Source organism: Ctenopharyngodon idella, chromosome 23 (genome assembly GCF_019924925.1).
Source record: "Ctenopharyngodon idella isolate HZGC_01 chromosome 23, HZGC01, whole genome shotgun sequence".
Lineage (NCBI taxonomy): Eukaryota > Metazoa > Chordata > Actinopteri > Cypriniformes > Xenocyprididae > Ctenopharyngodon > Ctenopharyngodon idella.
This window is the reverse complement of record NC_067242.1, coordinates 23,734,738-23,759,750: the sequence shown is the minus strand read 5'-3', so window position 1 is coordinate 23,759,750 and position 25,013 is coordinate 23,734,738. Positions and strand designations below refer to the sequence as shown.

Here is a 25,013-nt window from a genome sequence, read left to right as displayed (position 1 = left end):
CCTTCCTCCAGCCTGATGCTCAGATGGTGTCGGGTCTGAATTAGCGCAGCGTTGACAGCTGTAGGCTATGTCCATGAACTTGGAGTGCTGCAGCCACAACCCACGTTCTCCCAGGGTGAACAAGAGAGGCTTGTTATCCTCTGCTTACCATGAACGCAGAGAGAGTAGAAACTGGGCCTGAAGGGTTGGGTGACCGACGGGGACCTGTGCACTCACCTAGGTTTCTAATTGCCCTGGTGTTGGTTCCAGAGTTGCCGAAAATCAAAGGTCAGGGAATTAATGATTACCCATGAGCATAATCCATGATTCTCATAATTACCCAATGTAATATGAATAATCAAAACAAAGGGATGTAAAACAGAACACATTTTTAAATATATTATGAACAATTAAATTTTTTTAATACTATATGTAAGGGTTTTTAAAAATCATTGCTCTAACAAGGAGCAACTTATGTGCGACTAAATATTTGAGGTTGATAAGCGTAACTAAAAATGTATATTCACTATAGAAACCCTAACCCTATAGTAAGTACATGAAGTTAATTATTATTACATTTAGTACTTAAATGTATAATTAAACTGTAACACAGACACCTTAAAATAAAGTGTAACCAAATGTTCTTTTTTATTTTTAAATTATATTATATTATATTATATTTCATGACTGTGGAAATCCTGAGGTTCTTTTTCTTCAAATATTTGAAGATTAGCAAATATCTGCACAATTACAATGATATCATGTTCAAAAAATTTGCATTATACAAGGCTTGTCACTTCAAAGCAGTTTGTTTTTCTTCACATAAGCTAAGCAGCCTTTGGGAATGTCTGTCTGACTCCATCACACTCACCACATGAGGCTACATTTTCTCATCTGCTAAAAAACAAGTTTGATGTAAGCAAGGTTAATTCATCCATTTAAAGATGGGCAGTGGTAAATTAATTGGGGTAAGAATGCAGTGTGATTTAGTGAGTGTGATCCTGTATTAGGGTTATCCGCTGTGACCGGGACTGGGCCCTTAGCGACAACGATATAAAAGAGCACGGCCGTGTTCCAGAAACACTCTAAGAGAAAATCTTGGAAACTGTCATTGTGCTGAAGGGCCCAGTGTACTATGATGCATTTACTTAAGGGGCAGGATGCAATCAAACATAGCTTCCAAAAGCCCAGCCCACTGCATGCAGTTACAGATCCACTAAGGGTGATCAGAGCAGAAAGGCCTAATTTAATTAGTCATTTGAATTCAAACAGACCTAGTGTAACCGGATCGTTCACTTAATGTGAAAGGTCAGTTAACACATAATGCCTGCAGCTATGTCATATGTTGCAATGAAGATAGAATTCTCCACGGTTTTAAATGAGGTAAAAAATAAATAAATAAATAAAATAAAATAAAATAAAAAAATATTAGCTGTCAGTGCTGCTATTTGACATGTCTGAGTATTACAAAAATACCCAAGAATGTGCCTGTATCCTCACTGGATTTTTGAAGAGAAAAGGTCTGGAATAGACTGACATAACTACAGTACAGTACACAGGGTTTAAAGTTATAATTATTAATATTATTAATGTTATTATCATCATCATCAGGCATATCTCGGTACACAAAGACATATTTCTGAAAAGCATTGTTGAGGAAGGTACATTAAAACCATATTACTACAGTCAAGCAATCCTTTAAAAAAGTCCTTAAAATCCTTAAAAACAAGTCGTGAAACAACTAATTATATATTTTATATATATATATATATATATATATATATATATATATATATATGTTGTTTCACGACTTCTGATTAGTTACTCAACACTGCAGAAAAGGCACGTGATAAAACACGTTAGTCCAGCAATGGAGCCAAAGTTGGATGTTCTCTATTTGCACTTTTTCCTCACTGAATTTGATTTTCATTTCAGAGTAATGCGAGGTTGTCAGCCCAATCCCGCTCTCTCGCTTGATGGGAATCCTCCATCTGAATATCATAAGAGTATGTAGCAGTAATGCAACCTGAACTGATCCTTATGCTAACGTCATCTCTGCTCAGCGGTTTGACGCTATGATGTCCAGTGAGGGACACCTTTTGATCACTTATTCGAGTCAGATTGAGTTTACCTCTGTTTGTCTGTGAACCTGCTTCTTTTTCATCCTATTCTTTCCTTCCTCCTTTTTTTGGCATATATAGTAAGTGGAACACAACTCTCCCAGAGTGCCATAGCATGGGGACACTTCCCATGTGGGGTGTTAGGAGCACAGTGGGAGGTCAAAGTTCACGGCAGAGAGGAAGTGACAAGCTGTGAAATGTAAAAGACCAATTTCTTCCACATGTTGCGGCGCTCTGAGAACAGCGCCGAGCTGTCAGCTAGCATCACGCTTAAAATGGGACAGGTTGCTACCCAGCAGACCTGTCACAACTCATTTGTAATTAAAAAGCCTATGTGATGTTTAAAGCTGAGCACCCCAGAAACTTTTTTCTTGTTCTGCTCTGTTAAATAAAGATGAGTACTGCCAAAAAAAAAAAAAAAAAAATTAATAACAGAACAATGGTCTTTGCGCTAGATCAATACCAAATGAGACTGCATTGGGTTGGTTCAGTGGCGTCAGAATGTTCCGTGACCCAAGTCAGGATAGAACGCTCGGAGACAGGAAGGTGTGCCCGGGAAAGGCGCACTTATCGAAGTGAAAACTGCTCTACACATGGACGTGAGTGAAAGGAAACTGCTTATTTGCCTCTTTCCTGTCCAAACTAATCTTTATGCAATGGGAGTGCTGGCTATTTTAGAGCATAAATTACACTTTTAACTTTTTTTTTTTACATTTTCTGAAGAAACTAAGAAGTGGTGCTTGTCTGGAAAACTCACCAGCATAATGCTAGGGTGTGGGAAGTTGCCAGGGCATTGGTGGTTCTTATGATAGGGTATTGTCGGTAGCAGGTAAACTGGTAGAGCATGGTGCTATCAACAAGGTACATGAGAACAAACACACTGATCAAATAAATTAACTGCAATCACTTTGGATAAAAACATCTGCCAAATGCATAAACGTAAATGTTAAGATATGGCATCGCTATGTAGAATGTTGCTTTTCCCAGAGTGTTGTAGGTGATTGCCAGGACAGTACTAAATTCATTACTATGGTATTCTGAGTGGTTTTCAATGGATTCCTGTGCAGTTGTTAATTTGTTCAGAGTGGTTTTAACACATTCCTCTGTGAATGTTAAGCCTGGTTTATGCTCGCCATGTCCGGACGAGCGAAAAGGTGCGCACAGCAAAAATGTATGAATGACTTCGAGGCAACTCTGGCCAAGCATCTGTACCAGCTTCTTACCAGCAACCAGTTTGCATTTGTCTAAATAAATTGCTTATATTTACAAAGCAAGTCTACAATTCATGGTTTTTAGTCACGTGACTGGCACGGAGACCAGCCGGGCAAAACATCCATAGAGCTGCATTACAGGCCTACCAATTTCCATCTCAAATGGAGAAAAACAAAACTATGTGAATAAAATGCAAGTTTTGGGCACCCGTGATCCATATCCAGCACCTGCTGCAGAATTTTAGTCACCAGAAACAGTGAGACGTTCTAAAACGCTTGATGTGGAAAAACACTTAAAGTGTTTTTACACTTAAAGTGCCTTAATTCAGTGTTTCCCAACCTTCTTCTTGCCACGGCAAGATAAGTTATGATAAGTAAACAAATCCCACAGCACACCACTATGCATTAAAACAACAAGATTGCACAAACATGCACTGCATATTAAAATTGGATATTATATTAAAAGTAGTACTCACATTTAATATGAAACTTGAGCTTAAGTCAGGAAGGAACACAATAAGATCATATATAGGTAGCTAAATGCTGTTGTTGTTGTGATGATGATAAAACAACAAATTTACAAATCTGAAACTTCATAACCACTCAGTTTTTCTTGTTGTTGAATACATTTGGACAAAATCTCATGATATAATAGATGAAGCGGGATATTTAAAACAGAAGTTATGAGGAGTTTTAGGAGTTATGAGGTTTGACTGACAGTTTGAGGATCCAGTGGAGTTATAGGGTTTTGTCACAAGCTCTTTTAAATCCTTTTCATTGGTTAAAAATTTGTAAACCCCCACATACAGGTGTAAAGGGTGACCAATAGCATTGATTTTTAAAGTGCCCCTATTATGGCATTTGAAATGTTCCTATTTTTGTTTTGGAAGTCCCAAACAACAGGTTTAAAAGCATGCAAGGTTAAAAAACACTTTAATTGTCTTATAATATGCATTTATTTTTTTACTTTATTTGCTCAACGACTCCCAAACTATTTACTCGATGATTCATTTTGCCGAACCCCTTGTTTGCATGACGCTAATCTGCGGTGATTGGTCATATGACTTCTGCTGGTTAACACGGAGTACAGTATATAGTGCTTGCATCACTTACATTATATTATAATAATGATGGTGCTCCGCTCTGTTTTAAAAATAAAGACTCAGAGAGGAAAGAAGTTGTTTTATGTTTATGTTAGCGAACCTAGCCCACAGCTCGGTGGTAAACACCCAAACAGTCATGGTGTATGCGTTAGCCCAACGCAGAAACGTATTGATAAAGCACTGCAATTGTACACCAACGTTTTATCATAACTCCAAGTAGTAACAACAAAAAACATTTGACACATTTCTAGACAATTGCGAGCGAACACATATTGCTGTTAGCTGGTTAGCCGGAGACCTACAAGCTGCACGGAGTGTACACAACACACACAGGCTAAATACGTAGTTGTGCATGCTACAGAGAATGAGGTGACTCTGGCTCGGAATTTGGACGCGGAGACGTCACTGACATGTTCGGACTGAACAGTATAAGGGTTTCAGTCCAGTAACGTTACTCTACTTAGGCCATTGAACTGAAACTCAGAACCGTGTGGATGTTAGACACTGGATTTTAGTCTTTGCTAATCGCATATTTGTCTAGAAGATTTTTATTTTATTTTTTTTTTTTACTTAGAGGACATATAGACTTGTGCTGTTTCAGTTGGACTGAACATCAGAACAGGTGAGGCTTTTTGTTTGGGGGCAGTTTTATATCTTGACTCCTTAAAAACTTAACTAATTTAAATTATTTTCTCAGTGAGAATTATAATTACATTCTTTCCTACAAAACAGCCAGTCTGTCAAATGTGGCAACAATTATTAATCGTACTTACAGGTTCCAAATAAACTGGGTACTGACCCATCCTTCAATAACAACCGGCCTGCGAATCCCTCGTTGAACGCATTTAGGTTGAAGAAGCAGTCATCAGTAAAATGATGGGAACACACAGCACAAGGTTCGGGTTTCAAGTTTTCCCTGGGTCTAATGTTTTGTTGTGACGTCACAACGAAACGACTTAAGATTCCTTTTACAAATGACTCGTTTAATTGATTCAGAGTCGACTCTTACTTTTGAGAGACAATAACTTAATATACGGTGCACTTTCAGATTTAAAACTTTGCAGGATATTTTCATTCACTTAGAACTATGTTACATACTCCATGAAAGGTAATTTTCAAAATCCATAATAGGGGCACTTTAAAAAATGAAATAAAACAAAAGTGACAAAATATAGAGATGTGAGGTTTCCACCTGACAGCGAAGATATATTCTTAACTGTACAGCATTTATTTTATTTATTTATTTTTTGGCATTTGGTAATTTTCCACGGCACACTTGACAACCTGTCATGGCGCAGTGGTTGGGAAAACTGCCTTAATGTACTAAAACAGTGATATTAAAAGACCAAATTCAGTATACACCTTATTAATGATAAATACTATATACAGGTGAGATGAGCCCAGAATATGAACGCAATGTGTTAAATGGTTAAGCGTTTTCTTTATAATGGTTTTCTATGGAACAACGATTTAAAAGAAACTGCGTGTTCCTTTTATATTCTGGGTTCATCAGCTTGCCTGTACATAGTATGCATCATCAAAAAGGTGTATATTGAATTTGGTCTTTTAATATTACTGTCTTGCTTTATTAGTACTTTGCTCAAACCTGGTAAAAATCACTTCCAGGCACTGGAGGAAAGCTTTGTTTTGCCCTCCAGGTGGGCGTTACTATTAGTGTGTGATGTCATGTGAAAACTATGAATAACAGATATAAGCCTTTTTAATGAAAATAAAGGTCCATGATTAATAAAAATGTTCATGAAATTAAATGAAAATATTTAAAGAAAGATTGTTGTAATTTAGTTTTATATATACAGTACTGTGCAAAAGTCTTAGGCCACCATTAGATGTTGTTTTAGCAATGGTATAATGATCACATATAATTATTTCTCAGTTTCTCAGTCTCTTTATTAGAATATAACCAGATAATACAGGAAATTTGTATGCAGTATTAAAAAACAGGGAAAAAAAAAAAAGCTAAAGTGGCAGGTATTTAGTGACCTCCCCTTACACTTGAGCAAGCAGGAACCTGGCTCTCTTAAACTTAAATGGAATGGAAAAGGACTGGAAGGACAAGAAAACTTCCAAATATTCAATATTTTTTTTTTTTTTTTTTTTACATTTTGTGTACATATTTCCTGTATGTATCGTAATAAAGACCAAAAAATAAATATGGATGGTCATTAAAACATTGCTTAAAACAACATAGCTGGTGGTGGCCTAAGACTTTTGCACAGTACTGTATGTTCTCATATCCATATATTTTGTTCTAATGTCAAAAGTAATAATCTCAAGATTTAGTGGATTTTACACGATTCTTTGATTCTTTTGCGGTGCGGGTTTAGTGAAGTGTACTAAAAACAAACATTGTCACGTGTGATCTTACTTCTCACTGCTGCTTCCTAATGGTTTAGAGCCCCTGTCATTTCAAAGACTATTATAATGGCGAAAGTATAAACAAGGCAAGGTGTTCTGGGGTGCATTTCCAAAAAGCATTATTAGCCAACTATGGCCCCAAGTTCCATCATTACTAACAACAACTATCATTCCATCATTACTAATTAACAAGTTCCATCGCTACTAATCAACAATTCGCCATTTCATTCGAACATTTGCAAACAGCATCACAAACTTGTGAGGTTGAAACTATATTAAACGTACTAACAATAAACCTAGTTTATTGTTAGTACGACATGTGGACTTGCATAGATCATGCTCTTGGACAAAAAGCAAGCTAACATGCATTCAAGACATTCCATATCTTTCATTCCATTTAAATATACTGTACATTTTAATTTTAGCATGCCAACAATCAGTGCTATATTTAAGAGTGTGCATGTGCATAAATGCGTAAAGTAAAAGCAAAGTAGTCCTAAGGTGCCAAGTTTATAACAGCAGCATTTTGGAGATTATGTTGTAGAGAAAGCAGCTGACAGAATGAACCGCATTTATACAGTAGCCTACAGAAGTGAAGTGTACACCAGTTAGAAATTGCATGTTAATGTGATCAAAAAATGAACTTCTTTCTGTTGTTTTGTGAACTATAACAATCTGACAATAATTGAGTTCTTGAATCAATTAATTAGTATAAGTTATTACTGCTCCTCCTGCGAGTGAAGTCATTAACATCAGTCCTATATTGTTGAACCAACGTTGTGCAAACGACGGAGGTGCGAACATGTTACTATGGTTTCAGGAAACATTTGTGACTAGCTAGTTGATTTCTCCAATGATGCATAGTACTAATGTAGTTAATCAGCAAGTTTCGTCATTGTACGGTGGTTGCTTAATAGACAGAGTCAAAAGTGGCTACCTCCATATCTCGATGATATTCGGGTCTCTAGATGGCTCGGATACCACCTACAGTGTAATGGCTATATTTCCTCCCATTTTATCATCCTTCAAACAAAAATGTGTGTCTAAATGCTTATAATAAGTAATTACATGACTCTTCTCAATAAGTCACACAATTTGAGGTTACATTCAAGGCCAAAGCACAAGAAGATTAAGTCTGGTGTTTGAAAATGTGGGAACTTATGACAAAAGTATTGAAACACAATCAAAAGACTGAGACATATACATGCTGTCTACATAATTTATAAACAAAATAAAGCCAACAAAGATGGAATCATCTAAAAGCATTACGCAAACAACAACACGGGCAAAAGGGCCTCGTTGATGTAACGTGAAAACAACATACAACCCGCTTGATTTGCTTCATTTGTTTCAATGTGACTGTGAAGATCTTCAATAGTGTTCAGCACACAAACATATGCCGAGCATTTGAAAGCTTTAATCTCTACATGCACCGTTCCAGAATCATCTGCTATTTCCCAAACAAACGGCAAACAATGAGCTAATGGAGGCGCATACAAGTGAATGAGCTCTATTAGAGATCTCGCTATTACCCCATCCCGCTTACGTTGACTGCTCACGGTTCAACACAGCAATGTGAGCCGGCTTCCGGCTGAGAGTTTTGATTAGAGGAAATATGTGCCATTCGCTAATGCAGCAACGGATGATGATGATGATAGCATTCAGTGAGAATTGTCAATCATGTGTAAAGCCGAGTGTCTTATGTTAGTGAGCTTCATTTACAGTGAAAACAATTTGGCCTAAATGGCACGTATTGTGCTGCACAAATTGGTCGTGCTTTACTCTGAACGCAGAAGGTTCATTTTCTCTGCATGAATGCCCCACCAGATTCTAACTGGCAGCTGCCATTCTGCTTCTGTGTGGGAGTTTGTGGCGGGCCGTGACATTCGTTGGCATTTCTTCCTGTCGGGGGGGTGCAGAAGTCCTACCTGGCAGAGAGGCAGAGGAGCGGGTGGAGGTGTCCGGGTGGGGAGGAAGCCCCTGGCTGGAGCTCAGCTGGGGGTGAGAGGGGATCTGCAGGGTGAAGCTGCGCTCCGGCACCCTGGTGCTGCCCCGCGGGAGTCTCTTCACCTGCACAGAGGGATGTCTGCTGATTGACAAAGACTGATTATGAAAGGCATTATGAGAGTTGGCAAATAGATATTGTAGAGCAGTGGCTCTCGATTGGTTTTGCTTCAGGACCCAGATAATTCAGGAACCCGGATTTAATTGTGTTGGATTGGACAAGGCCTTTGACATCTGCAACAAAACATATGTAAGTGTTTCTCCTCCCTTTTAAATACTGATAAGCTAATTTATTTTGCTACCATTCCTCTGCATAAATATGCTTACTTGCATTTTATTTTTTCATTTAGTGTTGTTTTCTCTCTCCCTGCTGTCTGTGAGCCATCCTGTCATTTTGGGGGTCAGAAAGTACACCTCTGCTCTTTATTTTGCCTTTATGCATGTATGTATGTATTCATTTATTGGCCATTTTAGGACAGTGGAGAAGTGACAGGAAATTATAGTTAGAATAGGAATGGAATGCCGAAATGATTTAATCCAGATTCAGTCCAGAGCATGCATACTAAGTGCCAGGACAAGTTGACTACCTTGACAATTTCTAACTACTACAAAATCTGTTTCACTCCCAGATGAAATCTGATGATTTGGGGCACTTTCTGTACTGATTTAGGGATAAATCTGCAAATTTATGTTGAATTGATTTATACATGGTAAAATGTTAAACTTTTACCATGTATAAATCAAAGCTTAACTATAAAGTTGAAAACATTTTCAAAGTAAAGTAGCTACTAAAGCTGAAAGCATTTTCAAAGTATTTTCAACAAGCATGGGGTTGGGGATGTATTTTAAGGACTTTTTGTGGAGTGCAGATTCCATGTGGACCTATTAATTGGTTACACACACTATTTCACTTTTTTATGAATGCATTAGATTGAGATAAGCCATTGCTTTGCTTTTTAACTTCATTAAGCTGTTAAGTAACAGGATCAATGCTTCTACTCAAATGTATCTGGATCTGTTTAGTAAAGATGTGGTTTGTTTACAACCTGGCTCCAATTTCCAATTTTCTTGCTAGAGCCATTTACACTCTCTATCTCTCTCACACACATATACAAAACAGGCCTTTTTTCTCCCAGAACTGACTTCTTTTAGTTCAGAGTTCAGTCAGGGTAACTACTAGGGCTGAGTTAAAAATATTGATTTCTCGATTTTAATCGATTCTCATTTTGAAGAACTGATATCGATTCTTAAATCCAGAGAATCAATCTTTTAGTCTATGCTGTTTTCAGTTGATGAATGAACAAAGTGTGCCTCCTATTGAATAAATCACAAAAGAGCTTTGTGCTTTGTTACTAATGACATGAAACAAAGTCTCAGCTTCAAATTGTCAATTTTATTATGAAATTCAAACAAGAAATACTAGGGATGCACCAATTGGCCATTGGCTGATTCTTTAAAACAGCTGATGATCAGGGCCGATTACATACCTTGTATTGGTTAAGAGAGATTTTTTTCCTTAAGAAAATCAAACTATTGGAATCGGTTTCACTGTAGCGCCTCAGGTCAAGTGAAAAGTTACAGTATGAAATAAACATGAATGAACATCAGAAGGTATGCTGTAAGATACAATACAACTTACCAAAATCTGTATCATGTCTCATGTAATCTCTCAATCAGTGTTTCAACCGTGGAAAGACGTTAATAAAACAGTTTGCTAACAATGACACATAATGTTACATTTACCTCAGAAAATCCATTCAATGTCCAAAAACGTATTACTCAGCTAGAAAAAAAAAAAAAAAAAAAACCTGGAGAGGAGCATATTCCTAAATGTATGCACAATGTAATGCATATTCATTGTATTTTTACTTAACCTGTTCTTCAATATTTAATGTATTTTTGAATGAATAAGTTTTTTTTTTTTTTTTTTTTTGGGCAGCCACCATTTAAATGCTTATATTTCAGTAGTGCTATTATTGTAACACTATTATTATAAAAAGGTCCATATGTGTAATTTAAATGCAAGTAGCCTACAAATCAGTGAATTTTAACCTTTAATATTATAGTGATATATCAACTGGGGTTCCCTGTATAGTTTACAGAATAAGTTAAGAGATATATTTTCTTTGATGAAATTTGCCATTTACTGTAACTGGTAGGCACCAATTAATCGATATTGAATATATTTGATATTGAATTAAATTCAAGCTTATGAATCGAAATCTAATCGTGAAATCTGTGTCAATACCTAGTAACTGCAGTGATATTTTAGCTTAAGCAATTACAACGAGTAACTCAATTATTATTATTATTAATAATAATTATAGTATGAATTATTAGATTGATGTGTGTCTTCAAAGAACTAAATGTTCAACACATTTTAAAGGTGTACCTGGAAGTAAACGTTGCATAGCCAGTGGTCCAGGTCAGTGGAGAGCAGATGCTCAATTTTGCGGAATTGGTTGAGTGAGGAGTTTGGCCTGCCACGCAAGAGAGGGGTCTTGAACTTGCCCTTGAAGAGCTGAAGGGAGCAGTCGCAGATGGGAAATGCACCCCAGCCCACCACAGAACTCACATGACTGTGATCACCAGGCAGAGATAACAGCTTGAACACTAGCACACTGGATGGCAACAGATCACATGATGCAGGTAAGACCTGAGAGAGACAGAGAGGGGATTCTGAGAACAACTCCTAAATCTAAAACCTATCATCTAAAACAAATGAAAATTATAATCTATTTTAAACAAGTTCAAAGTCAAAATGATTTATAAAGCACTTTAAACACAGAGTAGACCCAAGCAAGACTGAAGTAATTTACATAATAAATTTAAAAAAGAACATTTATATAAAAACAAACACACACACTTGTGTGAAAAATAACACAAGAAAATACATTTTTGGAGTCGGTTATATTTTCTTGTAATAGTCTACATCATTTCCTCTCTAGCTAAAGATGTAAATGTGTTTAATATGATCTAAAGTTTGAACCTAGATGATGAAACATCGGAATGTGATTACGGCTTGTTTCAGGAAGCCATCTCAGCAGGGGCGCCAGCATGTGACAATCCCAACATGACAGCCGTGACATCACTAGAACATATGTAAACCAGGCACATTTAAGGGAAAATGTGGTATATCAGGAGAACGTGGCATGAGGAATACCAGTGTTTAACACGCAGAGATCCTTATTTACCCATCAAGCAAGAGACAGACCTTTAAAAAATGAACTGACAGAAAGAAGCGCTTGACTTCATCAATCACTCCCGGAATATTCCATCCCTCCATTAGGAGTAATGGAAAACGGAGAAGACTTGTTTTATCACATTCATCATGTGTTTCTCTTCTAATCGCTTTGTGCTCGCACCTAAAAAAAAAGATGGCACAGATTCCCTGCGTCAGGCCTCAAATTCATGCCATAATCTCCTGCATTATACATATTGAAAAATATTTCAGACGCTTAATTCACTGAAAAATAAGCAAGAACACTGCTGACTGTATCAATTGGCAGGGGGGAAAAAGATTAAAAAAAGAGTGTGAAAACACAATGAAATGACTGAGACGTTGTGTTTCAGGCCTATGTCAGTTCTCAGGTGGAACCGCCGCATGCTGGGAATCTATTAAAGCATCACAGCGATCACATTTCATTCAAAACAGACCTGTGCTTACTGAGCAAACTCCACAAGAGAAAGAGGGAAAAAGAGAGAATACAAACATGTGGAGGAATAAATTGCAAAAAAAAAAAAAAAAACCTTTTTCTTAGAGCTTCACAGCCATGCTCACTAAATTTGTAAAGAAATGATTGTGTGAAGAATCTCTCTTTTTTTCTCCAGCATACAGGTTTAAAGCGACATGTGGTGAGTAAATAACAACAGCATTTTCATTTGGGATGAACTATTCTTTTATGTGGGCTTCCCTCATGGACTGCTGGTCTAATTCTGATTTTAAACGTATTGAATAACTGTTTTTGCTTTAGATGGAAGCACTATGAAACAATGGAATGAAGAGATGAAAAAATGAGACTAAGACTTCAGATTGGCAAAGAAGTGAAAGATTCTTCTTATCTTCCGTTTCCTTGCCTGGACCATCACGGCTTTCACATCCCACTTGAAGGAAAGACTCAAATCTGCAAGATGGATCAAACCAAAGCAACTCTAAGCACCAGCCAGAGACACTCAAGAAAAACATGATGAGCTGTAGCTTTCCTCCTACTATCGCTAATTCCTCGTTTCCTCTGCGAAAGCTGTGAGGAAAACAGACGAGGCGAGAGCGCACGGTAATGTGGGCAACAGCGAAAAGCAAATGAGCCAATTACAGACAAATCTGATGGAAATCTTCGAAACATAAACATCAACAGCAACAGGATTGGCTATAAATAAGAGCTGGTAGAGGATAGAGGAGACTGACACTAGACAATCTCAATGGAGCGCTAAACGATTGCCTGCCAAATCAGAGCCCACGGTTTTGGACGAGAGAGGAGGAGTATTCAGTTAAAGCAGCCCACTTTATTTTCTTTGTGTCAGATGCTTCTGTCTGCAGATATAGGCCTGACTACACAAGCGCACGATAGATTTGGGGCTTTAATTATTGAACTTGATCACGTTTTTAGGTTCTTTATTTACTGTTTGCAAGGCACTGCTAAACAAACATTCTGGTTAGCGTTTGGTCTAAACTTATAGAATTAATTCAACAGAAAACAACCTAACGTGCAGGCTATCATTCAGACTTCATTTTGGAAATTACTTCAGTCTCAGGTGTGTATGACAGCCATTTGGAGCTATGTCAAAATAAAATAAATAAATAAAAGGTTTAAAAATGATTTTGAGGATAAAGTCATAACATTAAAAGAATACAATCACAATAATTTTAATAATAATTCAAATGATAGGCTATTTACAAGAATAAAGTTATTAGAATAAAATAAGGTTACAAGATTAAAGTAGCAGTTTTTTAATAAATTATTAGTATTAAAACTTTTTTTTTAAATATACACTTACATATACACATATATATATACATATACACTTTAATCTCATAATATTACAGCTTTATTGTTGAAAATTCATCACTTTATTCTCATAAAAAATGTATTATGAGATTATTCTTGTTTTTTCATAGGTGTGCTTTTTTACATCTGTCATTGACTTGACTGATCCTTCACTGGTTTTCTTTCTTATAGTACATTAATCTGCAATCTGAATAATAATCAGTTCTTACATTAGTATATTCTATAGTTGTCTTTTCTCCACACAGTGACTGTGTTGATTCTCATACACAGCTGACAGAAAACAAGATGCATGCTAAAGGAGCATGACCGAAACTAACCTAAAACCTTAACAAAATTATTTTGTTCTGAATGGCACTAATATTTTATTAAACGCACATGTAGTTATTTATTTTTCTTATTTGTCTCAGTAGATTTACTTGAATTCTGACACTGCTGAAATTCAGGTTTCACAGCAATTCTACTTCATTTTTATCCCAATAAACCGTCAGCTCTTCTATAATGAATTATAAATTTGATTTACGTTCACACACTAAATGTCATGTTAGAAAAGCAGCTGTTTTATTCACAGTGACTGTCCCTCAAGTCAAACCTTGAGCTTTCAGCAGCGGTTTTTAATACAGTCTCTTTCCACTTCCATACACACGCTCACTGTTTAATATCACATTTCATAAGTCTCATTCTGACTCTATATTCAACAGCTCAAGTAAAACTGCAGTGAGAATAACTGGTGCTGTTCTGTTTTGGAATTTAGTCCTGTCTGATAATGGACACTTTCAAATTTTTGCTGGATTTAAGATCACTGAAAAGTGCAGAAGACACAACATATCAAAAGCATTTTCCCTATCCTCATGTGGATGCTCTGCACAAAGTCAAGTCAAGTCAAGCCATCTTCACTTATATAGCGCTTTTCACAATACATATTGTTTCAAAGCAGCTTCACAGTGACAATAGGAAAATTATTCTCGAGCTAAAGTTGGTTTTTGATTGAATCACTTCCGTTGTAAAAATTGTTAATTATTACTTTAAGGGCCACTTAAATGACACCTTTCCTACTGAAAAAAAAACTAATACCTTTAATGCATTCTTGCCATTCATTTACGTATTTAGTCTATAGGTTTGCATGTTTGAGTGTGTATGTGCGCAGAAGCTTGGTCTTGTTTTAAAAAAGTGATATTTGCCAAATTACTTGTCTGGTCCACATAATACAAAAAAATTTGTTGTGTCCGCGAATCTATGCGAACTGGAATAATTTTGATAATGTTTTATCTATACATAGGGAAAGGAAAGGGAAGGAGGCCTTCGCAGGGGATAATTTAGTTGAAACGTCAGGGCTGCGTTATCATCATGTCTAGGCGCAGGTCCTTCAACTTATCTGGATACGGTCTGGATCTGGCATGCTGTGGCAAACCTCGGGATAAACGGAGAGAGACTGATATTAGCATAGATGCCATTCTTCTTATGATGTAGCGAGTACATCAGGTGTTATGGGAAGTGTTCCCGGTTCCGGCTGACCTAATCTATGCAGCCTAACAATTTACATGATTTGAATTATAGAAGTAGATAATGTGTTATGTGTATGCAAGTTTAAACAGATGTGTTTTTAGTCTAGATTTAAACTGACAGAGTGTGTCTGCTTCCCGAACAGTGATAGGAAAACTGTTCCAAAGTTTAGGTGCTAAATAGGAAAAGGATCTACTGCCTCAGTTGATTTTGATATTCTAGGTATTATCAACTGGCCTGAATTCGGAGATCGCAATAGACGTGAAGGACAATAATGCATTAAGAGTTTGCTCAGGTACTGGGGAGCTAAACCATTTAGTGCTTTGTAAGTAAGTAGCAAAATTTTAAAATCTATACGATGTTTAATAGGGAGCCAATGCAGTGTTGACAGAACTGGGCTAATATGGTCATACTTCCTGGTTCTAGTAAGAACTCTAGCTGCTGCGTTTTGGACCAGCTGTAGTTGTTTAACAGGAGAGTGGAACAACCACCCAGTAGAGCGTTACAGTAATCTAGCCTTGAGGTCATGAACGCATGAACTAACTGTTCTGCATTTGTCATTGAGAGCATATGTCATTGTTTAGATACATTTTTAAGATGGAAGAACGCGGTTTTACAGATGCTAGAAACATGGCTTTCAAGTGAAAGATTGGTATCAAAGAGCACACCCAGGTTCCTAACTGACGACGAAGACTTAGAGCTGCCATCAAGTGTTAGACAGTATTCTAAGTTATTACGTGAAGAAGTTCTTGGTCCAAAAACATTTTTTATATCAGCTATGCATTCCGTTAATTTTGTGAATTGGTAAGTTTCGTCAGGGCTCAAAGAAATATAGAGCTGAGTATCATCAGCGTAACAGTGAAAACTAACGCCATGCTTCCTAATGATATCTCCCAAGGGTAGTATGTACAGAGTGAAAAGCAACGGTCCTAGTACTGAGCCTTGTGGTACTCCATATTGAACTTGTGATTGATATGACATCTATTCATTTACTACTACAAACTGATAACGTTCAGATAAGTAAGATTTGAACCATGCCAATGCAATTCCACTAATGCCAACATAATTTCCAAGTCTATTCAAAAGAATATTGTGGTCGATAGTGTCAAAAGCAGCGCTGAGATCTAGTAACACTAATAGAGAGATATAACCACGATTTGATAATAAAAGCAAATCATTTGTAACGCTAATGAGAGTAGTCTCAGTGCTATTGTACGGTATAAATCCTGATTGAAAATCCTCACAGATACCATTTCTTTCCAAGAAGGAACATAGTTGTGATGATACTGCCTTTTCTAGTATTTTTGACAGAAAAGGTAGATTCGAGATCAGTCTGTAATTGACTAAATCTCTAGGATCAAGTTGTGTTTTTTAATAATAGCCAGCTTTAGTTCCCGGTACGTATCCTAGCGATAAAGATGAATTAACAATATTAAGAAGAGGATCTATGACCTCTGGAAGCATCTCTTTCAATAGCTTAGTCGGTATAGGGTCTAACATACATATTTCTCATTAATTTAGCCACTGTATCAAATAAATACCTAGGGTTGTGTTTATTTTCTTCTAAAAGATTTGAGAAATAAGCAGATCTAGCAGTTTTTAAGGCCTTTCTGTACTCAATCATTCTCTCTCTCCATGAAATGCGAAAAACTTCTAGTTTTGTTTTCTTCCAGCTGCGCTCCATTTTTCTGGCAGTTCTCTTAAGAGCCAGAGTGTGCTCGTTGTACCACGGCATTGGATTAGTTTCCTTAATCTTCTTTAAGCGCAGAGGAGCAACTGAGTCTAATGTGCTGGAAAAGACATAGTCAATAGTTTCTTTTGCAACATCGAGGTCTTCTAAGCTGTCTGGTATGCTAAGGTGATGAAACTGATCAGGAAGATTATTTATAAAGCAATCTTTAGTGGTAGAAGTGATGGTTCTACAAACCCAAAGCTAACATTGTGCAGAATGCAGTGAATCTACACAATGTATTTTTATTACATGGCTCTCTGAAATACCTGATTGTGATTGGTAAATGGCAACATTCTGTGGTCAAATGTTTTGAAGTATATTGTATGGTGGAGAAAATTACTTTGTTACTACAAATAAAGCTTTTTCCGATTATGCTATGTTAGCCACTCGACAAAATAATGCTGTCTCTGAGGCATGGTACGATGGTAACGCAGATAAGACGTCACTGACAGATGACGCAATGACACGGGCTGGTACACTGGTTAAAATTGCTGATTCCTCTCGATTTAAATGTTGGTAACATTTAAGATAATTTAAGTGCAAATGTCAACAAATATAATATTGTTCTAGTGATTTTAGGATATTTTAAATCCAAGAATCTTACATATTGTACCTTTAAATTTAACTGAAGAAAGCTTTTACACAATTTATTTCATTCAAATTAAACCAGTTTAGTTAGGTCAACACAATTTAGTTGGATTAGGTCAAAAATTTATTTACTGTAGTATGTTTAACTTTGTTACATTTGTCAAACAAATTTTTTTGTGTGTTGTCCCAATTTTTTTTTTTTTTTTTTTTTTTTTAATTTACTGAGGTTTAATTAATTTACAGACTATACTAACATTACTATAGTTATTACTCACTGAGTGAAGCAACTAAACTTCCAGTGTGCCCATCATATGGTGCCCAGAGCCTAAGCACAAGCACTACTCTTCAGTACAATGGTAACTGAAAAACATTACAGAAGCTCTTATAAATGTCCAACATACTTTACTAACATGTCTTTACTTTTCCTGAAAAACACATAAAATAACACTTAATCCCTAAATTTACTCTCCTAATGCACTATAGATCCACTGCCGAGTTAGTTATATTTTTATACTTTAAACTTTCTTTGTTTTTGTTTTTGAGCTGAAAATACAGAATAATTCTTAATACAAAAAAAAAAAAAAAAACAGAGCTTGGTAAAATTGTGGGGGGGGGACTTGTTATTGCTGCCAAAAACATGACAAATGCCCTCAGTGTTGTATGTTAGATGACAGACGGCCCCTCTAAGCAGTGATTGATAGTAGTAAAATATCGCACAATTTCTAACGTAAAGGTGATGAGGTTTGATTGCTGTGCTCTTTAATGTAGCATGAATCCACTCACATCAACAAACATCAGATCGGTTCCATGAACATCAGCCTTTTTGTTGTTGGAGTTAAATAAACGGCAGTCCTGCGGGTGTCTCAGGAGGGCAGTTTGCTGGGGTTTTCTTACCATGTAGAGGCTCTGGTTAATGTTGAGTTCTGTGTCACAGTATCGGCCCTGATGTTCCACAGGTTCTGTGCTTCCAGCCCACTGCTGCTCCTGCAGACGGGACCAGCGCAGCATGCGGCCGCCCAGTTGGGTCTGAAGAGACACGCTTAGTGAGTACAGACCTCTGGGCAGCTTCTCTCTCACGGCCCTCAGACACAAAACAAGCACCTCTATGGGCTGTGGAGTCCGAGTCCATTCCACCTACACAGAGAGAAAGAGCGAAAGAAACATTTCACTATGTAAAAAAAAAAAAAAAAAAAGATTTGTAGAGAGTAAGAGAAAAATAAAAACTTTACAGAAAATAATTTCACTAAAATTGAAGATTCTATTCTCTGCTACTCTTTATTACTGAATATTTACACCAAATTTGTCAACGTGTGTAATCTCTTCCAAGATCTACATTTTGACATTTGCTTTGGAATGAATCAAATTTGAATGGAATGAGTTGGCTATTCATAATATTAGAAGGATACACACAGGCTATGATCAGAATGGAATATTGGCTTAAAATTTATTGAATACTGTGCAGTATACACTGCTGTATACTGAATAAAAAAATTGTGAAGCATTATTTCACAAGTTTCAAACTGTAGTATGTAAAATTGTTGTCACACCTCATCACGTAGCATGTGAGTGGCATTAGTTATCGTCTGATATGGAAGGTCAAGTCGAGCGCACTGTATTGTGCATCTATCCTGTGCAGAGTGTTCTGATGTAACGTGCACATTTTGGAAAATGTAGCATGTCATGCAGCAAAATAGAACATTTGCATTCTGTGCACATTATACATATTACATACTGCAGCAACAGTAAAAGTAGTATGCGATTCAAGATTTCCAGGAAATAAAGGTGAGGCGGACGTTGCATATACTCCAGCTGTGTAAGTGGCGTAACGCCATAACACTCGCCTAGATGACATCAAAGTAGCTCGCCAGATCCTTTACACTTCTCATCCTTCACTTTCTGGCACGCAGGCCGGCTTTCGCTGAAACCTCGCTGACAGATCGACAAAACACACTGCAAACCGGAAACAACCCCTCCCCCCCTCCCAAAAAACACACACTCATGCATACACACACAAAAACTTATTTTCTTTCTAAGTATAGCCTAATATTCCAAGATTAAGCTTTCTCCTTAATTATTTTCATTTTAATTAGTAAATCTTAATTAACAATGAACATTTACCCTTAAAATTTTTGGCGTGAGAACGAAGGGAGGGGGGGGGGGGGGGGGGGGGGGGGTGGAAGCTAGTGAATAAATATGACAATCTTTTTGAGTCCTGAAGGCAGGATTACCGATGCAGGCAGGCTTAGTTATTAAACACGTTCTAAATTAAATGCCTCCATGAATTTTGTACAGAAATATATTTTCATAGTTTTGCATGCCAAATGTGACATTTTATATTTGAGATTCATCTGCCACTGTAATTTTGGAAATGTCATATAAACAAAGATTTTGTCATTTACCAATGAAATTACTATGCGTGGCAGGTCGACCATTGCTTTTCTGGCTGTGCGGGTTGTTTCAAGTCAGCAAGCCATAAAATATCTTTATCTCTCTGAAACACAGCAATTTGAGAGATAATGGAACAGTGACTGGGGGGCACGGATGCCAGGCTGAGGAATTATACTACAATCTCACTGCGTTTACTGCCTCCCTCAAAGCTGACGCTCTGTCTGCAAACTGAGGCTGCTGCTACTGTTGAGGCCCTCTTACAGGAGTCATTACAACGCAAAACCTGCAACAACGACATGCACGCAACTGAACAATCTGCTTTGGCTGCTGTCCTCTTCCTTTAGTTTTGGTTAAGTCAGAAGACTTAGGTGCGGATACCTGTTCTCATACACTTTCATTCCTTGCTTATTCTCAGGAAATGTGTAATATGTGTGCCCCCATGACTGATATCATTAACAGGATACTGAACCTAATCACATTATTTGATTCAGCTCTATTTAGCGTGTAACTCAAAAGAACATTTAAAAAAAAATTCATGTTATTTCTACCTTTGTATTCTTTATTTATAATATCAGCCAATTTGCATGTGCCCATTTAACAGCATTACATTTAAATGGGTTCAAATAGAATTTGTGCTTTCACCAAAATGCAGGATTTGTACATGCTGTTCAACCTTTTTATGTTGTGACATTTCTGCCTTTTAAATAATGGCTTGATCTTTCTGACATCAGATTTAAGGGAGTGACATCTTCAGTCTTTTACGACCACATGGTTCAAACAGAGGCAGGTTTCTCCTGCAGTCTTTTACAGTAGTACTAGTATACATCAGTATATAATTAACTGGCATCTTTAATCTCTGTTATAGGAAAAAGTGATGCATTTTAAAGAATAATATTGTTCTTGGCACAAAGCAAAGAATACTTTCTGTAAATAATGTGCAATATTTGCTACTGTGCTGTTTTGTTAGTTGGCAATTACACAATTTGCAATGCCTTCAAACCTGTTTTAGTATGTTATTTACTGTAATGCACACTAAAACTGAGTGATACTACCAGATTTTATTTATTTATTTATTTACATATGATGTCCACTGCCAGAGAGAGGGTGGGTGGGTGTGGGTGGGTGGGTGTGGGTGTGTGTGTGTGTGTGTGTGTGTACCTGCCAGTGGAGGTCAGATTCGATGCCCAGTGGCTCTGTGTTTTCTGCCTCTTCAATAATTTCACCATATTGGTCGATGATCTCAGCCTGGTGTTGACGCAAAGAATTCAGCAAGCGATTCTCCGCCCTGACAATATCCATACAGACACATGGGTAGCACTTTACAATAAGGTTCATAAGTTAACATTAATGTATTAACTAACATGAACTAACCATAAGCAATATTTTTTTTTTTTTACTGTATTTGTTAGTCTTTGTTAGTTAATAAAAATACAGCCGTTCATAGTTTGTTCATGTTACTTCACAGTGCATTAACTAATGTTAACAAATACAACTCTTGATTTTAATAATGTATTAGTAAATGTTGAAATTAACATTAACAAACATTAATAAATGCTGTAGAAGTGCAGCTCATGATTAGTTCATGTTAATTAATGTAGTTAACTAATGTTAAAGTGTCACCGAAACGTTTACTTTGCTATGAGGACATACCATAAAATTTAAAAATAAATAAATACATTTCTTTAAATCATCTTCCAATAGAGGATGTCAAAAGAAGTACTTCTATGTAAACCCAAATGTTAAGCAATTAGTACAACATCAGCCAAACTATTTAAAAATAAATCAACATTTTCCTTTATTCTTTAAAATATAGTAATATCAGATATTTACACCACACTAGATGATAGATTCTACAATACTGTCACTGAAAGTGTTGGAAATTTGAAGAAAAAATAAATAAATAAATAATTGATGTCAAGTATTTGTTTGGTGAATGTGGGTGGTGTGGCCTTGATCTGATACAGACGTCTCATCTGACTAACAGCCACCCAGCACTGATATGAGAGGACATAGAGAGGGTCATCTAACAAACCTCTGCACCAGTGTCCAACTAACATCCCTGATTTCATTAGATCAGTCTGTGTGGTGCTGTACAATTATTAAAAACTTAAACACAGCCGAGCCTGCAGGCCTGACACTCAGAAACAGAGAGAGCAAGAGAGAGGGCTGCAGACTGAAGTGAGCAGGATGAAATTGATGCTACTTTGCGTCCAATGACACGGACAGATTTCCTCGCCTTTGGCAACTTACCCAGAATGCACTGGTAGAGACAATACAATGTGGAGTATATTACATCCCCTCACAAATGTCAGCAAAATGTAAATGGCTTTGGAAACACAGATTAATGATTATTTCACATCAGATTGGATGTAGAGAAATTCACGCACCGCTGGAACACAGCGTAGAGTCTGTCCTGCAGAACGGCTTCCTCCTCATCTATGTGCCTGATCTGCAGAAGCAAATAATACAAATTCAAATGTTACAAAAACTTTCTGAACAAAAAAATCTAAGATTATATATGCAATATTATGAAGAAACCAAATTTTAAAATGTGACATAGCACAACAACTTTAACAGTGATCCATGTTAAACCAGAACATGTCACAGTAAAAATGATAATGTCGAGTAAAACCAAACATTTCATTTACTAGCAGTGCTTGCAATGCAGCGAAAGAATAATGTTAAGATTTTAGGTAAATTTAAGCTTTGCTGTTGTTATGACACTCAGCATGTGTCTTTCTTTCTGTCAACTGCACAAATAAATGAACACAATAGTTATGTTTGGAATGGAATACTACCTCATAGCTTACAAAATACTATTTTTAAAATAGTATGCAAAACAGTATGCATTATGCATAAACGTTTCAAACAGTAGTAAATCTACACTAAATATATTAGCAACAATCATCTGGAAATACTGTGCATAATGAAACTGTGCAAACTATTAACAGTAAACATATTATATACTACAGAAATAGTAAGATTAGTATGCTATTTCAAAAAAAAAAAAAAAAAAAAACACCTAAGATTAAAAAAGATCTGCAAAAGAAGGTTTGAAAGGTGTGAAAGCAGATAGTTCTGTCTACACACACACACACACACACAGTATTTACATGTGCGCATGTATTTTTATTAAGGAAGCATACTATTTATACATGTTCTATAGTGTATAATTGTATAGCATTGTCCATATTAGCCTGTGACTGTGTGTTTAAGTGATAGTACAGTGTGATTGATGGGGAAAGACAGCAGAAGGTCTCAGTAGCAGCTCCTGTACCTCAGGAAATCTCATTTGACATACCTACAGTAATCTTTCCTTTTTCTGGACACACATCAGTACCTTTGAATTTCCCCTTAAGAGCGACATTACTCTCTGCTTCCTCGCCCACACCTTTTCCTCCGTCTTCCCTCGCTCTGAATGCTCTTCCTGCCAAAAAGGAAAATCCATGTTCTTGTTTAGGACCAACAGACTGCATTCTGCCGCTGTATGTGTGGCTAACTTGAATTCAGAACATCTAAAGAGACGTGTTAATACAATCTGCAGGCAAACCCTACAGACACACACCGCAGAATTCAGTCAGCACGTTTAAGAGGCTTTATACTCGCTGACTGACAGCGGTACATCCTGTGCTGCTTAAACACACATTATTGTGAAATAGCTGTGGAGTGTGGTAGGAATAATGTTGTGTTTTCCGAACAGTTGGAGAGCAGGATAAAGCTCTCATCTGCAGTCGCACACAAACCAAGAGTGATTATTCAACACACGGCATGACTCAAACATAACCATTACATCCCATCCGCTCCTTATGCATTCATTTCTCACTTCAACTTCACATTCTCTATTTAATGTGCAACTCTTCATTCGCATTTCAGTCATAACAAGTTGCCAAGATTGATTACAGTTTGAATATGTTGGCTAATTCTGATCTTGTTCAATGTAATTTTGCATTTTGAGCTTTTGACAATTCCTACATATGGAATTACATTCAGCTGAAGATTGAAGCGTGTAGAATATGACCTGCAAAATCTAAGATTAGCTGACAAGCTCCAGATTTTTCAGTTTTCATTTCAAATGAAAAACAAAACAATGAATAACTTGAACTTATAGTGCATTATATTACCTATAATGTACATTCACAGAGGGTTTTCACCATAAACAATAAATCTGGACCACATATAAAAAAGAAATATTTATATATATATATATATATATATACATATACATACACACATACATATATATATATATATATATATATATTCAGCACCAATCCAATAACAAAAAGGCCGTATAACACATAGAATATAAAAATTAAATTACAAAAAAGTAAAACGTCAAATTGTTTGAGTCTACTTAGTGAGCATTTTAAGGAACTGACACACTCCTGACTCTTTCAAAAGATGGGCAGTAAGGTTATGTTGTTCTGCAAGACAAATCAAGCTCAGTGAAAAACAAATTCAACAAAGACAGTGAATGAAGTGAGAAATGTTGATTGCTTAGCAAAATGCTAATGTACATTTAAACTTTTTTGGAAAACGAATCCAAATCAATTCACTCGTTTTAGTTAGGATGCTGCAAGGCAGCTGCCAAGACAGTACAAAAAAAGCTACAAAAAACCTAGCAGCTTGCTAGGTTTTGGAATATAACTAATGTCTTAGCAGTTAGCACGTTCATTACATTTTAAGTTGAGCAGGTTGTGCGGTTGGTTTGATTCCAAACTGTGTCATGTCTCAATCCCATTCCCTCCATTTGTCAATAAAATTGGCAAAACGCCCAAAATAACAAGTTAAAGCATAAAAACTAAAAGTGCTGAAAGAACAGTACATTCAGAACAAACCCAATCTGCAGTGGGCATCAAGAACAGAAACTAGTTTCATTAGCCTGAAAGAAAATCAGTGTGAGGCCACATTTATACACACCAATAATGGAGTGGTGCAGCATGACTAAAACAAAACTAGAAAGTTCCCATTATAATCCACAATGTTAACTTTAGCCGGGCTGATTA

General features: G+C 36.6%; 1 protein-coding gene across 6 annotated transcripts in view; it reads right to left on the bottom strand.

Annotated features, from left to right (window-relative positions):
* ofcc1 (orofacial cleft 1 candidate 1) overlaps positions 1-25,013 on the bottom strand; it is a 116,014-nt gene that overhangs the window by 73,513 nt on the left and 17,488 nt on the right. For all 6 annotated transcript variants that reach the window (XM_051881840.1, XM_051881839.1, XM_051881843.1 and 3 more), the window contains 6 exons: positions 23,348-23,434; positions 22,395-22,456; positions 21,166-21,292; positions 18,514-18,753; positions 11,186-11,449; positions 8,718-8,859 (listed from right to left, as the gene is read on the bottom strand). In XM_051881840.1, coding sequence (XP_051737800.1) covers positions 8,718-8,859; positions 11,186-11,449; positions 18,514-18,753; positions 21,166-21,292; positions 22,395-22,456; positions 23,348-23,434 — 922 coding nt within the window. The remainder of the gene's footprint in view (positions 1-8,717; positions 8,860-11,185; positions 11,450-18,513; positions 18,754-21,165; positions 21,293-22,394; positions 22,457-23,347; positions 23,435-25,013) is intronic.